Raw genomic sequence first — 14016 nt, 5'->3', positions numbered from 1 at the left:
TACAGATGGCTGCAGATGCTCACTGCTGTTCGTCTCTTCTCTTCTGTACATATTTCAAGGAAAAGAGTTACATTTGGATTCATCAGCCTTGTCACCACTGATTTTCAGTCCAGCTCTGGTGTCACTGAGACTCCTGCTGATGACGCTTCATAAAACAGTAGCTGGATCAGCTGAAGGTCACATAGAGGCCTGGATTTTCCCCTTTCTTAACGTACTAATTTCAGCTAATCACTCTTTGAGAATCACCTCGTTGGTGGAAAAATATGATTCTGTCTGTCAAACCGTGTTACCTTTGTGATTTTGCACAGACTTAACTAAAGAAATGGGAACAAATGATGTTTTTGCAATTGGATGCTAGTAAGTGCTTAAAGATACGATTTAAAATCGGATGTTTGCTAAGTTGTCTGTTAAATGTAGACAAAATGCTGGTTAATCCCTTGAGTTGGGTGCATACTTTATGCTTAATGATTCATAGGTCAGTGTTAACTGACTTAAGAAACAAAACAACAATCATCTGCAATGGTCAGGTGACAAAGCAGCCGATGTCCAAAGAAAAACTTTAAAACACCTTCAGGAAGCCTGGAGGATTCCTGACCTCAGTGGCTCAGAACCTTTGACATCACGTTAACTTTTTAAAAAACTGGATCATTTGTCCTCGAACGCTAAAAGCAGCAGTTTTTCCTGCTGTCGTGTAAGCAGGATCCCACTGAAGTCTGAGTTTTATGGAAGAAACCATCAGTCACGCTCATGTTTGCCTTTCCTGCACAGTGGGCAAACTTAGCTGCATTTAATACACGATAAGGTCATGATTCACCTCAGTGATCAATCTCACTATCTGACTGGCTAAAGGAAAATTCCATTTATTTTTTAACATTAGAGATATCAGGCGCACTAAAAGGTCAGCGGGTCAGGGGTCATGGAGGTCCATCCCATCACAGAGCACTTCCTGTCTGGTCTGCTGGGATACTTACGGAGCCATAATTATAACAGCTCAGTGCTCCAAATACAGACAAGCATCAGACTGAGAAACACGACTAGAGCAAAGTGTCAAATCATGTTTTCTTTTATAAAACTTGGTGAAGAAAGTCTTAAAAAGTGACCGTATTTTATGGTACAGCTTTAATTCTGGAGCCTGTAAGTCAAGAGGAGGGTTTCCAAAATCATCCGCTACGGAGGATTAACATAACAGCAGAAACAAACGGATGTTTGTGAGACTTTGGCGTCTAGTTGCATCTGTTGTCCTAAAGGTCGTTCTGCAGAAACAACATGGCAGCCAGTCTGTACATTCAGAGGTATTTCATTTTAATAGCTTAGAGATAGAAAACCATTGACTGTAACCGTCCAACTTCAGTCTCAGGGTTTGACCCCAAAGCTTCAGTTATTCTTGTCGTTTCAGTTTCAGAGTGACTGAGAGAGTCTGGACTGAGTAGAAAGAACCCAGAGCAACTGGAGGCAGCAGAAACCCTGAGAGAAACGCAGTGTGCAGCACTAAACACTGGGACGAAAAGAAAAAAGCCTCATTGTTTTATCTGCAGCGCTTTATATTTGGCAGTATGAGTCTGGTCTGGGAGCTACAGCATCAGTGACAGGATCTGGGTTTGGCGGGGGGTTGCAAAGCAGCTTGCACCGGCTGCCAGCACAGCCGGTTTGTAACATGACCCGGTGCACGTAGATCAGTGTGTCATTGGCCTACATGATGATTTTAGTTTCCTTCACAATCACACAAGCCTTCTCTTGTCTCGCGATATGCAACAAAATAAGTAGTAACTATTTGTGTCATAATTTTGTAGTTTAATTTTTACCAACTAATTCAGATTTGTGTCTTCAGTCATATACTTTCATCTTTTATTTAGATAATCAATCACAATCATTGTAGATCTTTGTGACATGTTGAGTTTCATTCATGCTGACTCTTGTGATTGAAACACAACATTTATGCCACTGAAGAAAAACAAAAACCTTTGGACAACCAGATGTCTTGGTGGGTAAACGAAACCCGGGCTGACTGTTGTTATTATCAGGGGTTAAAGGTGGCAGTTTGGAAACTACCAGAGCTGGTGTAACAGTTTTCTTTGCTGCTGCTCTGAATTTCAGCCAGTACGTAATCATAGCTGCTTTCCAAACCTCGCCAGGATAAACCAGAGTGAGTGAAATGAAGGCACAATAAGGTGTGTTGGTCAATGCAGCTCTGAGTGACCAGAAGTGATTAAGGGTGATCATTTCTATCTCAGAGTTTCTGTTAAAACTGGACGGCTCATCTCCCATCACATCTGAAAACTGATATTTTACTGACAAGAGTGACTGAAGCTGCGCTGACACACACGAGGAGTCGATTGTCTCATGAAATCCATCGGAAAAATTCTGAAAAAAACCCAAATGTTCAAACCCTGAATGTCCCAGCTCGCAAACAAGAGAATAAAAAAGCGGTGAGGTTCGTCTCAGCAGGATGGAGGGCAGAAGAAGTGGTCACAGTTCACAGGCTGAAAGTTTCCCTGGACAAAGACATGGAGGAATGTTCGGTCCTCACTTCACAGTGCCCTCAAGCAAGGCACTTCTACAGCAGGCGCTTGTTCCAGTGGAGCTGCTTCGCAGCCAGAAGCAGCCCTCAGTTCAGTGTGTGAGTGGATGAAAACAAAAGCAAAGTCTTCCCTGGACAAATGACAACAACAAACTAAAAATAAAAGACAAAAAACCAAAAAAACCAGAGTTCATTTTCTGTCTCCGCCTCCTGATTTGAAACAGCAGATATTTCACACTTTTAAATAACATTAAACATTATGGCTATGATGAAAATTTACATTCTGACATTTAGATAGGACTACCGTAAAAATACAAATGTGCAAAAGTTGTAAACAAATCAGATGGTATGTGTGTGGTTTGTCACAGCCTGGTGGGCTCCTCGTCACTGTCGCTGCAGTTACCACAGCACTCCTGCAGGGGGAGGAAGAGAGCACCGATGTTACTGTCATTCACAGATGAATGCAGATCATTTTTCTATCGACTAAATTTTATTCATGTATTTGTATTGTATGTATTTACTGGTCTTTTTTGTTTTTTACCATCTTGCTGTTTTACCATATTAACTCCGCCTTACCGACGTCCGTCTGTCGAGTTAGCTTACACTACACAGTTTAGTGTACTTTGTGCTAGCTCACAGCTCGTGTGTGTTGATGTATGCTGGTAAATAAAAGAGCGGTGATGTTCTGGAGGTGAGGGAGGTTGCTCACATTTCTGCCGAACAGTCGCTGCAGGAGTCCCTGTTTGGGTGTCGGAGACGGCTGTCCTCTCCAGTCCAGGTCAGGAGGAACCGCCCCGTCCTGGTAGAAAACGTTGAGCTCTGTGAAACACTCTGTCTCGATCATCTGCCGAGAAAAACACAAAAATCTCAGAACCTGTGCAAAAACACGGGGCAGTTAGGAGTTTGTTCTTTTTACCACTAACATGGTCAAAAGGCTCGACTTGTTCTGGACAGCAGCCGTTAGTGAAGCAGGTGGCGACAGATCTGGCAGGTTTGACATGGCATGAAAAAGGGATGAAGGTGGGTTGCAAAGCAGCCTGGACTGACTTTATGGCCTCCCTGATTAAAGCTGTGCTTGATTTCTGTAACATGTTTTACATTTAAGACTGTTTTTCGAAAGAACAAATATAATGTTTGGTTACTCGTGTAACCACGGTTCTCTGGAAATTGAGCACTGCATCTAATTACTGGGGGAGTGTGAACCATCCTGTAACTTCCTGTCTTTGCAAGAACTCGTGTGCTGGTGCTTTTGGCTTGTTGAATGTACTTTCCTGTACTTAAAAAAATTTAATCTTATATCAATTATAATTTAATTAGTCCCATCTTCAGTCTTTTGAGTCCCTTTTTATGTTTTGTTCCATCTGTTATTTATGTTTTAAACTGAAATCTGCTCTAAAGGTCAGGCGACTTTTCCTAACAGTCACCATTTTCTCGGGTGAACAGTGTGTGCAACGACAAAGTGAGGACTGTGCTTTTCCAATTAGGTATTTTTATCCTCCTCCTACGGAGATGGAGCAGCAGCAGCATGTTTAACATTTTCTCACTGCTGTTAGTCATAAATGTCAAAACCTCTAAATATCATGATGCGGATGATAACATCATCAGGAGAACAAATTCCTTTTCCTGCATTTTTTACAGCAGGAGTGTGCCGAGTGTGAGTCTCTAACCTCGTTTTGCCAGGGAATGGAAACGCTGCCCGTGGACACTTTACTGTAGAAAGACTCGTCCTTGGGCTCCAGCTCCACCCCTTTAACTGTGGAGAACTGCTCGATGTCCAACACGTCTTTACAGTAGATGGCCTGAGGCTGAAACACACAAACACACACAGCCGATAAGGTCGTCAGTCTCAGCAGAGACAAGTCCAAACATCTCCAGTTATCTGACCCCACGTTGGCTTTCTGCCTTTGCCATCGTTTCCACGTGCATCACCCCGAGTCTTCGCCCTCCCCTCGTCAGCTTACCTCCAGCACAAGTCTGCGTTTACCTTTTCAGTCTTCTTTGGCTTTTATTGGGAAGCTCCTGCTTCACCCTGACAGCGCCTTCAGTCTTTTGAGTTCCTTTTTATGTTTTGCAACCTGCCAGTTTGCCTCGTCGGTGGCCTCTTTTGGAGGCACACCTGAAGGGGAAAAACACCTTGAAACCAAACTCTGCGTCTCTTTGATTAGATGCAAGCTCGCTCTGTACCCGCCCAACACGAAACCTGCTGTATGGATCCTTCCTGTTACAGACGCCGTGCAGCAGCTTCACAGAAATCACGCCAGGGCCTCGGAGACGCACTCACTCACGGTGCTGTGGAGTGCTCTCATTGTACAGCCTCTCACTCAGAGTTATTATTAGATACTTGGCTCTCGCATTATCGGCTAACGCACAAAATCAGCGAGGTCGTCCCACCTGACCCCCTCAGAATCAGCTCCATTAATAGAGCCAGTATCTGACATCACACGCTGGAGGTTTTCTAAGCGTTGGTCCTCAGAGCAGGCAGAGTGGGTCAAACATTTGGTGCTTTTTAAGTCACTTAATCCATTTTTACATCTATATGAAAACTGCCTATGAAGCTATGAGGGTTCAAAAATGCAGAATAAAAAAATAACTGAATCTTCTTTTTTAAGCAGCTTCCTTTAGAGGTCACCACTGAGGATCATCTGCCTCCATTTCATCCTCCTCAGTCACACCGAGCATCTGCAGTTCCTCCTTTCTTTCATAAAAAATGCATCAGCTGATTCTGAGGGTCGGATCAGGATCCGGTTGATCTTTTATGCCAGATGTGTCCAACTCCAGGCCTCGAGGGCCGGTGTCCTGCAGGTTTTAGATCTCACCCTGGGTCAACACACCTGAGTCACATGATTGGTTCGTTACCAGGCGTCTGGAGAACTTGTTGAGGAGGTGATTCAGCCATTTGAATCAGATCAAGTAACGACACAGAAAACTTCAAAACCATCCAGACTTAAGTGATTAAATTGATTTTATTACTTAAGTTAGTGCAGCCTGGCTTTAAGACGGACCTTTGTCTTTGTTTGGATCGGTGACGTGATTGGAGGCTTTTTGCTGCTTGAATAAAGTGAGCGTGGCTCACGCCGGGCTAAGGCTACGTTCACTCTGCAGGTCTTAATGCTCAAATCCGATTTTTTGATCAAATCCGATTTTTTTGTCTGCTCGTTCACACTACAAATAAAATGCGACAGCCAACGCGCTCTAGTGTGAACGCTCAAAGCGGCGCATGCGCAAAAGAAGACGTCACACACAACGCGCTCTGTACACCCAGAGCAAACAATATTGTTTCACTGATGGCCCTTAATATAAAGAGTTCGGACTTCACGTTTCCCAATTTTTGCTTTAAGTTATTTTGTTATTGACATAATAATGTAAATAACCTAATAATGATGCTTATTGCTGTTTTAGAGGAGCGCTGCTTCTAGCTGCAGATTTCTGTCAGAATCTGCAGATTATACAGAACAAATAAAATGTTCACGTTTCTCCAACGTTGTCTTCCCAACAGTGTCACTGACATCTACACTGGATGAACAGGAAGCGTTCGCGATGTCTTCTCCGGCGCTGATAATCGGCGTCTGTCTTGTGTCAGTGACGTAAAAGACGGATTTAATGGGACTTGACCGTTCAAACAGCAGTCGCTTTCTAAAACATCAGATATGTATCGATTCAGTACCACATACGAAAGTGACCCAGATCGGATTTGAAAATATCGGATTTGTGCCGTTCACAATGTCAGACCATGGTCGGATATGGGTCGCATAATCGGCTTTGATGCGCTTTCGCCTGCAGTGTGAACGTAGCCTTAGACTGTGACGTTGGCTGACGATGCACAGACAGCTCTGATAGTTTTAACGGCAGAATCACAGAATCATCGTTGATCCCAGCGAGCCACATGACGTGACCCCAGAGATGTTACTGAGTTTGGTATTTTTGTGATATTTAATGTTTTGTTTCTTCTTGTGTATTTAGTATCACGGGTGGAATTAAATGTTTATTTTGCACTAACTCACAAGAATCACAAGTCCTTCTATAACGGTTTTATGTTTTTATAGATTTTTAATCACCATCTGTGGAGTAGGTGGCGCTTGAGTCATGTGATGTATGAAACACCTTTTGATTGGTTAGACGCTGTCGAGTCTAGTTTTTACATTTTCTTGCCCCTCCCCCTCGTCTTCACCTGTCGCTGACTGTTGTCAGCTGCTGTGTGCTTTGCTCCCTCATGCGCCTCGTTGTGTCATCACTGCCTCGGCTATAAATAGTCTTGTTTGTTAAGACTTCTGTTTATGATCCCTGATTTGCTCGCTGCGTCCTTCCTGATTTCTCGTGTTTATTTTTGGATTTCAGGGTTTTTTCCAACCTTTGAACTTTGTGACTTTGTACTTTTGAACCTTCCAAAATAAAGGCAAACTCTGTACGCACTGACAGATACAGATCTCATCATTTGTCTTCACTCGGGGAAACAAAAATGAATGTGTGACGGATGAAGAGTCTCAGACTTCATCTCGGGTCACCAACAAACCTGTTTTCAGGCTCGTACCTGAACGTCAAGTCACAAACTTGTCAACGACTCTTCAGAAGCCGAGTTTTGAGTTTCGAGTATCTACATGATAAAAATTAAAATCTTTTTAAGGTCGGTGTGCTCGCTCTGGACTTACATCAGGGATGAAGGGTGTCTGCAGCATGCCGGCCTCCAGCCGTTTGAAGTTGATGGAGCGGAAGATGGGATGAGCTTTGACCTCAGTGGCTCCGCCCCCCAGGCAGCCCAGCCTCTCGGTGGGATCTTTGGCCAGCAGCTGAGGGGTTAAAAACACAGCAGAGCTTTAGAGAAGGTGGAGAGTTGCTGCTTCAGGTCAGGCGTTAAAGCATCAGCGGTTACGCCTCAGACAAAAGTTGAGCCGGGTTTCATTTTCCACCAGTTTTTCAGAGTTTTAGCAGGAAGCTGTGTGTTTGTATTCAAAGCATGACGTGTCTGCGAAAAGCAGCCAAAGGCAAAGACTTCTGGATGTTTGCTACCCTCTTTATTAAAACGAAGCAGACACAGTGCCAGTGACCAGCTTTGCTTGTCTGGCCTCCACAGTCTCACGCATCGTGACTCTGATCTTCAGGAGGAAGTTCCCTCGTCTAAAGCTTGTTTTCCTAAGCATGGAACAGGTTTTCCTGAAACCCTGCAGTGAGATGACAATAATTTCCCATCTTTGAGCCGTGTGCACTCGCCCTCCAGGTGTCCAATTATGAGTCAGGATAAACTCAGACTACAGGTGAACCACAGATCTCACCTTAATCAACCTCCCACCTGACTTTCATTTAAAACAAGATGCAGGTGGAGATCTGACCAATGACCAAAAACAAACTGCAGTATTTCCTGTTGGGAGGTTATTCCGTCTTCTGTTTGTTAGCAGACTCAGCAAACATGGCTGAACCGCAGACGGACGATTCGCCGCGAAGACGGCAAACGCACACGTCTGCGTCGTGTCCCTGGACGTTTCTCTGCGTGAGAATTCGGTCATTTGTTTCGTCCATTCACCAAAATCTGGGACGATGTTTATAACGAGGTTTGTGATTTGGCCCTCGACCATGACGTGGTGCAGCGTTTTAAAATGTTTGCCTTTCACGCCAAAGAAGGCTGGATTCTGGGGGGAGACACACCCCCAGCCTCGTGGAGTTATGAGCTGACGTTGTCTTATGTTCGGTTCTGAGTCTGGATGAATGGGATGAATGTATCTGGGTACAGCTAATCTGGATCCACACGTCCTCCTGGATCCAGGAATATTGGACGATTACGAATAATCGCGGGGAGCAGGGAGATCTCGCCGCAACGTTTCAGCCACTCTGAAAAGCTGAGTCTAAAAACCGGAGTACGAAAACATCAGTCAGCTATACGATGGCGTGACTGAGGTGGCAGATGGGAGCTAAAGACGCCGAAGAGAAAGAAGTTCCACCCACCATTTTACAGAGGGACTTGGCGTCCTCGGAGAACTTGCTGGAATATTCCTCCTCCACCTCCCTCACCAGCCGCTCCACTTCCTCCCTCTTGATCTTCTTCTTCCTCTGCTGGAAAGGCGACTGGCCCTCGATCATCTCGTACAGCAGGCAGCCCAGCGCCCACCAGTCAGGGCTGAGGGTGTACCGCTCGTTTTTCACCACCTCTGGAGCTGGAGGGGAGCGAGGAGGTGGTGGGAGAGAAATTAGAAATCTGGATCGTAAGGTGGATGTTTGTACTACAGTAAAAGTACAATTACCACTTTGTAAAAGTCCTGAACTAGATAAACTGAGTACAAATACACAGGAACCAAATGTTTCCCAACACTCGAGTGTTAAGTGTAAAAGCTTTGTTACTGTGAAACGTCTCAGTGTTAAATTAAAGTTGGTAAAAACATTTAACGTTCCTTTGAAATGTGTTTGATGTGAAAGCACTTCATACTCTAGTGCAGTGCTCACATAAATGTACTTGCTCAGTAAAGGTCAGAGGTCACTTACACATGTATCCCACTGTTCCCACTCGTCCTTTGATGGTTTCTCCCTCTGGCACATGAACCGCTAGACCCAGGTCTGATATCCTGATGTGACCTGAAGACACAAATGTTAGCAACCATGAGGATAATCGGCTAATTAAAGATTTACTCCATCTACCCATCTGCTCAAAGCTCCCTCCTGTGGTCCACTCGCTCTACACAGGCCCCTGTTTCTGACTTCTTGAGACTTTCAGTCACTGGTGATTCAACTGTAGACAGTTTTGTGGGCCTGCCGCTTCTTTTTTCCTCCACTTGTCCAGCATATCTCAGTATATGTTAGCATGCTGAGATCAGTTTTCAGCTAACAGCTCTATGAAAAGCGCCTTGCTTCAAAATGGCATTAAATACCTTCCAGACTGTCATTTTTATTGCTTTATCTAAATAAATGGAAACAAATTATGTTTTTGTGTTAGTAACAAACTGCGAGTTCTTTGCAAACGTGTCTGTTATGTGGACACAACACTGGTTCATCCCTTGAGCTCTTTTTAAGATTGAATTATTGAAAAGTCAGAGTTAAAGTGGTCCAGGTCTGAGCGACTCTCAGCGAGCTGGAGAACTATTGTTTAAAAAACTTTGAAAGTGACAACAGAGTCTGGCTCACTGTAAAGAAAGGAGGGGTGGCTCAGGACTGTGTTTAGAAATCATTCCCATTGAAGGCTCAGATTCATCGAACAAACCACCAATCATCAAGTTTTTGCAAACGGAGAATCTCAGATTTAGACTTTCATGGCGTTTGTCTTTAGCTTCAGTCACTCTGTTAGTGATGTCAGCAGAGACTGGCGCTGCCTGAGGAGAGTTTCCTGGAGTCAGAGCGCCCTCTGGTGTTTAACAGCAAACACTGAAACTGCAAAAGTGAATCTTGGAGTGGAAGCGGAGCTCGCGTTAACCATAAATGCTTTTTAATCTGTATTTGAGTCAGATAAATATGACTTGCTGCTTCCCGGAGATCTTTAACAAGGCCTCATTTTCACCCTCCTCCCCCCCACCTGCCATATTTTTATTTTTCCAAACACTGACTGGAATTAATGCAAAAGTTCATCGTGCAATGTTACTGAAAGACGTGCAGAATTAAAGATTTGATGATGTTTGTGGTGGCGATATCTCCTCCTCGGTAATCGGACTCACCGTGGTCGTCCAGCAGGATGTTTTCTGGCTTTAGGTCCCTACGCAGAAGATAAAGACACGGAGAGTGAGCAGAAAGGCAGGAGCCAATGAGACGAGAGGAAGGTGTCCGGGTGCTCACCTGTAGACGATCCGCTCCCGGTGGAGGTCCTCCAGGCCGCAGCAGATCTCCGCGGTGTAGAAGATGGCTCTCTTCTCATCGAAACCCGCGTCACCCATGTGATAGATGTGAAACTTTAAATCGCCGCCGTTCATGAGAGTCAGCACGAGGCACAGGGCGTCCTTGGTCTCGTAGGCGTACGCTAAACTCACCTGGAGATGGACAGGAGTCGTGTGTTTAAGCATTTGGAGCTGGGAGTGATTCATGGACTCTTCTAGGGCGGCTTTGCATGATTCACACAACTTTCAGCCGTTTGTGACTAAATCGACGAGCTGATCTGAGAGCTGCTCTAAAGCCCTGAGGTTGTTAAGCAGTATGCTGCAGCTGCTTACACACACACTGCCAACATGCTCACCGAGGCTCCGGCTCTTCATACACACATGTGGATGTTAATATGTGGAATCTTTAGGCAGCCAATAAGATCTCTGACACTGAGAGGTCGACTGACTGATGCAGGGGAAATGCTGTGGCTGGTTTTCATTTAGGATTTAAACGTATTTGCAACGAGGACGTTGAATTGCATCAAAAATGTGCGCACTGTCCTCAGATGCCGTGCTGCAGAGATTCTGAGTTTGTCGGCGCTGTCGACTGTTTTCTTTTGAAAACTGTAATCCTTTTAAGTTTAGTTCAGCATGTTCTGTTCTGCACACATAAACACAAAAACCTCGTGCCAAAGATTTCCAAACTGATTAAGATGTGTTAATTAAAGCCGTCTGTGAGTTTTCGCATTAAACCCCGGGAGACGGTGTAGGCCCGAGAGCCCGGACGAGCCGACTGACGGCCGTCCAAATCAAATAACAGCTGAACGAAGTCCATCTGGTGGAGAATCAAACCACAGCAGAGACGCTGCAAACCTCAGCGCTGCCTTTTAATTACTGCCACCGCGACGATCCCTCGATCTGAAGCTGAGATGAGATACTTACTACAAATCTGCTGTTGACTTTCTCCAGGATCTGCTTCTCGTTGAGGGCCATAGACTCTCCTTTCCTCTTCTTTATCCTCTTCTTCTCCAGCTTCTTGCAGGCGTACATTTTCCCCGTGGCTCGTACCTGACAGGCACACACCTGCAGAGGACGGGGTGGAAGAAAAAGGACACGTTAGGATCCCTGAAAACATCATCATTTAAAAAAGAAAAATTTAAACCAACAAAACTATGGAAGCCCGTTTCCACCACACACAAAAAAGTATCTATAACTCGAAATTTCGAGTTATTTTCTCAAAATTTCAACTTATTAACTCAAAATTTTGAGAAAATAACTTGAAATTTTGAGTTATGGATACATTTTTATTTTTTAGTGGTGGAAACGGGCTTCATTACAAAACCTCGCTGGAAACTGACTGAAAAAATCATGAAAACTAAAAAAAAAAATCAAACTATTAACTGCAGCAAATGAGGAGGAAACGAGTTCACGTTGGATTCTATCACATAAACACACAGTTAAAGGAAACTTAATGTTTCAGCTGTAGTGACTTTTGTGAGGCAGCAGCAGTGTTAAGGTAAAGAAACAACTCACTACTGACAGGCTGAGAAACACAAGCTGTGGTAAAACAACCACATTTAAGCTTTTTCTTTTTGACACTGCAAATACAATTATGTTGTATTTGTTACAGTGACAATACACACATGATGGTTATCTTATCCAACATCATTCAGAGTGAAACTGTTCGACGCAGAAGAACCGAAACAAACCCTGGGTTTTGTTCAGATTTTGCCAAACTGTACCAGAGGAATGGATTTAAATCAGACATGCTTCATGGAGCTTGGACGCGGATCAAACATTGTTTTTCTTTCTGGAGAATGCGCGGAGGGTGGTGGGATCTTTGCGGTTTGTTGCTTCATTGTCTGCTCTGCTTGTCCCTTTTATTAACTTGTACAAACTTCAGAGGAGAGCATCCAGCTGTGTTCAGTGCAGTGTCCTCCTCCTTCTGGTAGTATCAGTGCTCAGATCATCCTCTGAGCCTGGAGATAAGATTTGCATGGTTTCATTAAATATACTGAAGTTACTGTACAAAAGCAATCAGCTGACTCTGAGGGGGTCAGATGGGAGGCACTGAACGACCCCAGAGCCCCTCATGCAGGTCAAAGACGGTCAGAAAATGTTAGCACTCCGAATTGCCGTTGTGTATCACTTAAAGGTGTCCCCTGTTTTCTCCTCACCACGACCTTCCTTGTGGTTCCAGTAAATTCGACTCACCGTGATCTGAACCGACAAAACTGACCCTGACTTAATGTCCCCTGTTATCTCATGACCTGATGCGTATACGCCTAATCAGCTATCAGTGTTTGGAATTAAAAAAGACTCGTCTCATTAGACGAACAGAGGGCACAGAGACACCATTCAGTGGTGTGTAACAGGATTTAGATGCCTCCGATAAAGTCCTTCATTTCAGGGGCCAAAGAAAAGATTGTGTTAGGAACACTGAACTCTTCTGCACGATTAGACCGTTTAAAGGTTTTAATGCATTTGTTTTAGTCTGACCTCAGTGAACAGCACCCATTTCTCTGAATCTAAATGACTGGAACGTAACTGACAATTTTTCCTTCTGCCCTGTGTTTCTTTGGCCAGTGTTAGGATCCACAAACTCATCTACAGCCTCTGATTTCTTAACGCTTGAGATTAAATCCAATAAAAACATGTCTTAAAGTCTAGAACTTTCTGACTTACCAATGCATAACTTTTCATTCAAATCTTCACTGACCTCAAATGAGGGCAGAGCCTCTGAACTTTTAACTCTTGTAACTTTACCTGTATATACTGTAGCTGCCCAAGAAAGATTGTTTTAATGACATTATGGCAACATAACACATTATAATTAAAGTAACAAAAACTTTCAGTACTCACCTCTCCAAAACCACCTTTTCCTAAAACTCTGTACTGTCTGAATGTATTTTTCGTCACTGGTTGCCTGTTTGACAAAGAGAGAAACTCACTTTAATAAACGTCCAGTTTAAAAACCAATGTACACGTGTTTAGAAATGAAATGACATGAAAAAAGGATGTTTAGGAAAGCTATAATGATGATATAGCTGAACCAGTTTAAAACCAGTTTAAAACTTGAAAGAAAAGCAGTGTTAAGTCTGCTCATTTTCCCTTTGTTTGTTTGTTTGTCTCCAATCAAGAAAAACAAAGAATTGCAAACAAACTTTAACTTCAGACACATACGAGCCGTATACATGTTACACGAAAAACAGCCACGTTTCTTTTATTACTTTATTTTTTTTATTATTTGTTAAGAGATAAAATTAGAGAGGTAGCCAGCTAACTGCTACTATGGTTATCAAACAGTTTGTAGGCTACTATTAGCATATCGGCTATCATTAGTTAAAAGAAACCCAGTTTTATCTATTAGAGCCTCGCTAGCCTGTTAGGAAATTGACTATGAGGAGAAAACTGTTTGGTCAGATGTTCAAGTCGTGGAGATTCTTTGTTTGGTTTTATGGACCAATTTTAACTTTTCGTCTTTGTCTAGCCAATGTTGGCTAATGCTAGCATGAGTGCTTATATAGATAAATTGCTAAAATTTCATTTGTTTTCTAATTGGATGTGTCAATAATTTTTTTGTTTGATTTTTTTTGTCCTCATAGTCTCTTTGTCAAAGGTAATGCTAATTAGCTATTAGCTTGACATCAGATGCTAGCTATCAGTTAGCTATATAGTCAGTTTTCCTGGGGAGTAGAGAAAACCACTGATATTTGGTTTTAATCACCCATT

General features: G+C 43.4%; 1 protein-coding gene across 1 annotated transcript in view; it reads right to left on the bottom strand.

Annotated features, from left to right (window-relative positions):
* Positions 1 to 1029: 1029 nt before the first annotated feature.
* grk6 (G protein-coupled receptor kinase 6) overlaps positions 1030 to 14016 on the bottom strand; it is a 49066-nt gene continuing 36079 nt past the window's right edge. Inside the window, exons 7-16 of the mRNA XM_085421342.1 lie at positions 13147 to 13210; positions 11227 to 11367; positions 10265 to 10455; positions 10147 to 10184; positions 8987 to 9076; positions 8453 to 8661; positions 7165 to 7302; positions 4186 to 4323; positions 3228 to 3362; positions 1030 to 2931 (exon numbers count right to left, since the gene is read on the bottom strand). Of these exons, the coding sequence (XP_085277468.1) occupies positions 2881 to 2931; positions 3228 to 3362; positions 4186 to 4323; positions 7165 to 7302; positions 8453 to 8661; positions 8987 to 9076; positions 10147 to 10184; positions 10265 to 10455; positions 11227 to 11367; positions 13147 to 13210 (1195 nt within the window). The 3' untranslated portion in view covers positions 1030 to 2880. The remainder of the gene's footprint in view (positions 2932 to 3227; positions 3363 to 4185; positions 4324 to 7164; positions 7303 to 8452; positions 8662 to 8986; positions 9077 to 10146; positions 10185 to 10264; positions 10456 to 11226; positions 11368 to 13146; positions 13211 to 14016) is intronic.

Source organism: Rhamphochromis longiceps, linkage group LG10, assembly GCF_057381845.1.
Source record: "Rhamphochromis longiceps isolate RC_006_pf linkage group LG10, R_longiceps_female_GT1.1, whole genome shotgun sequence".
Lineage (NCBI taxonomy): Eukaryota > Metazoa > Chordata > Actinopteri > Cichliformes > Cichlidae > Rhamphochromis > Rhamphochromis longiceps.
This window is presented reverse-complemented; position numbering and strand designations above follow the sequence as displayed.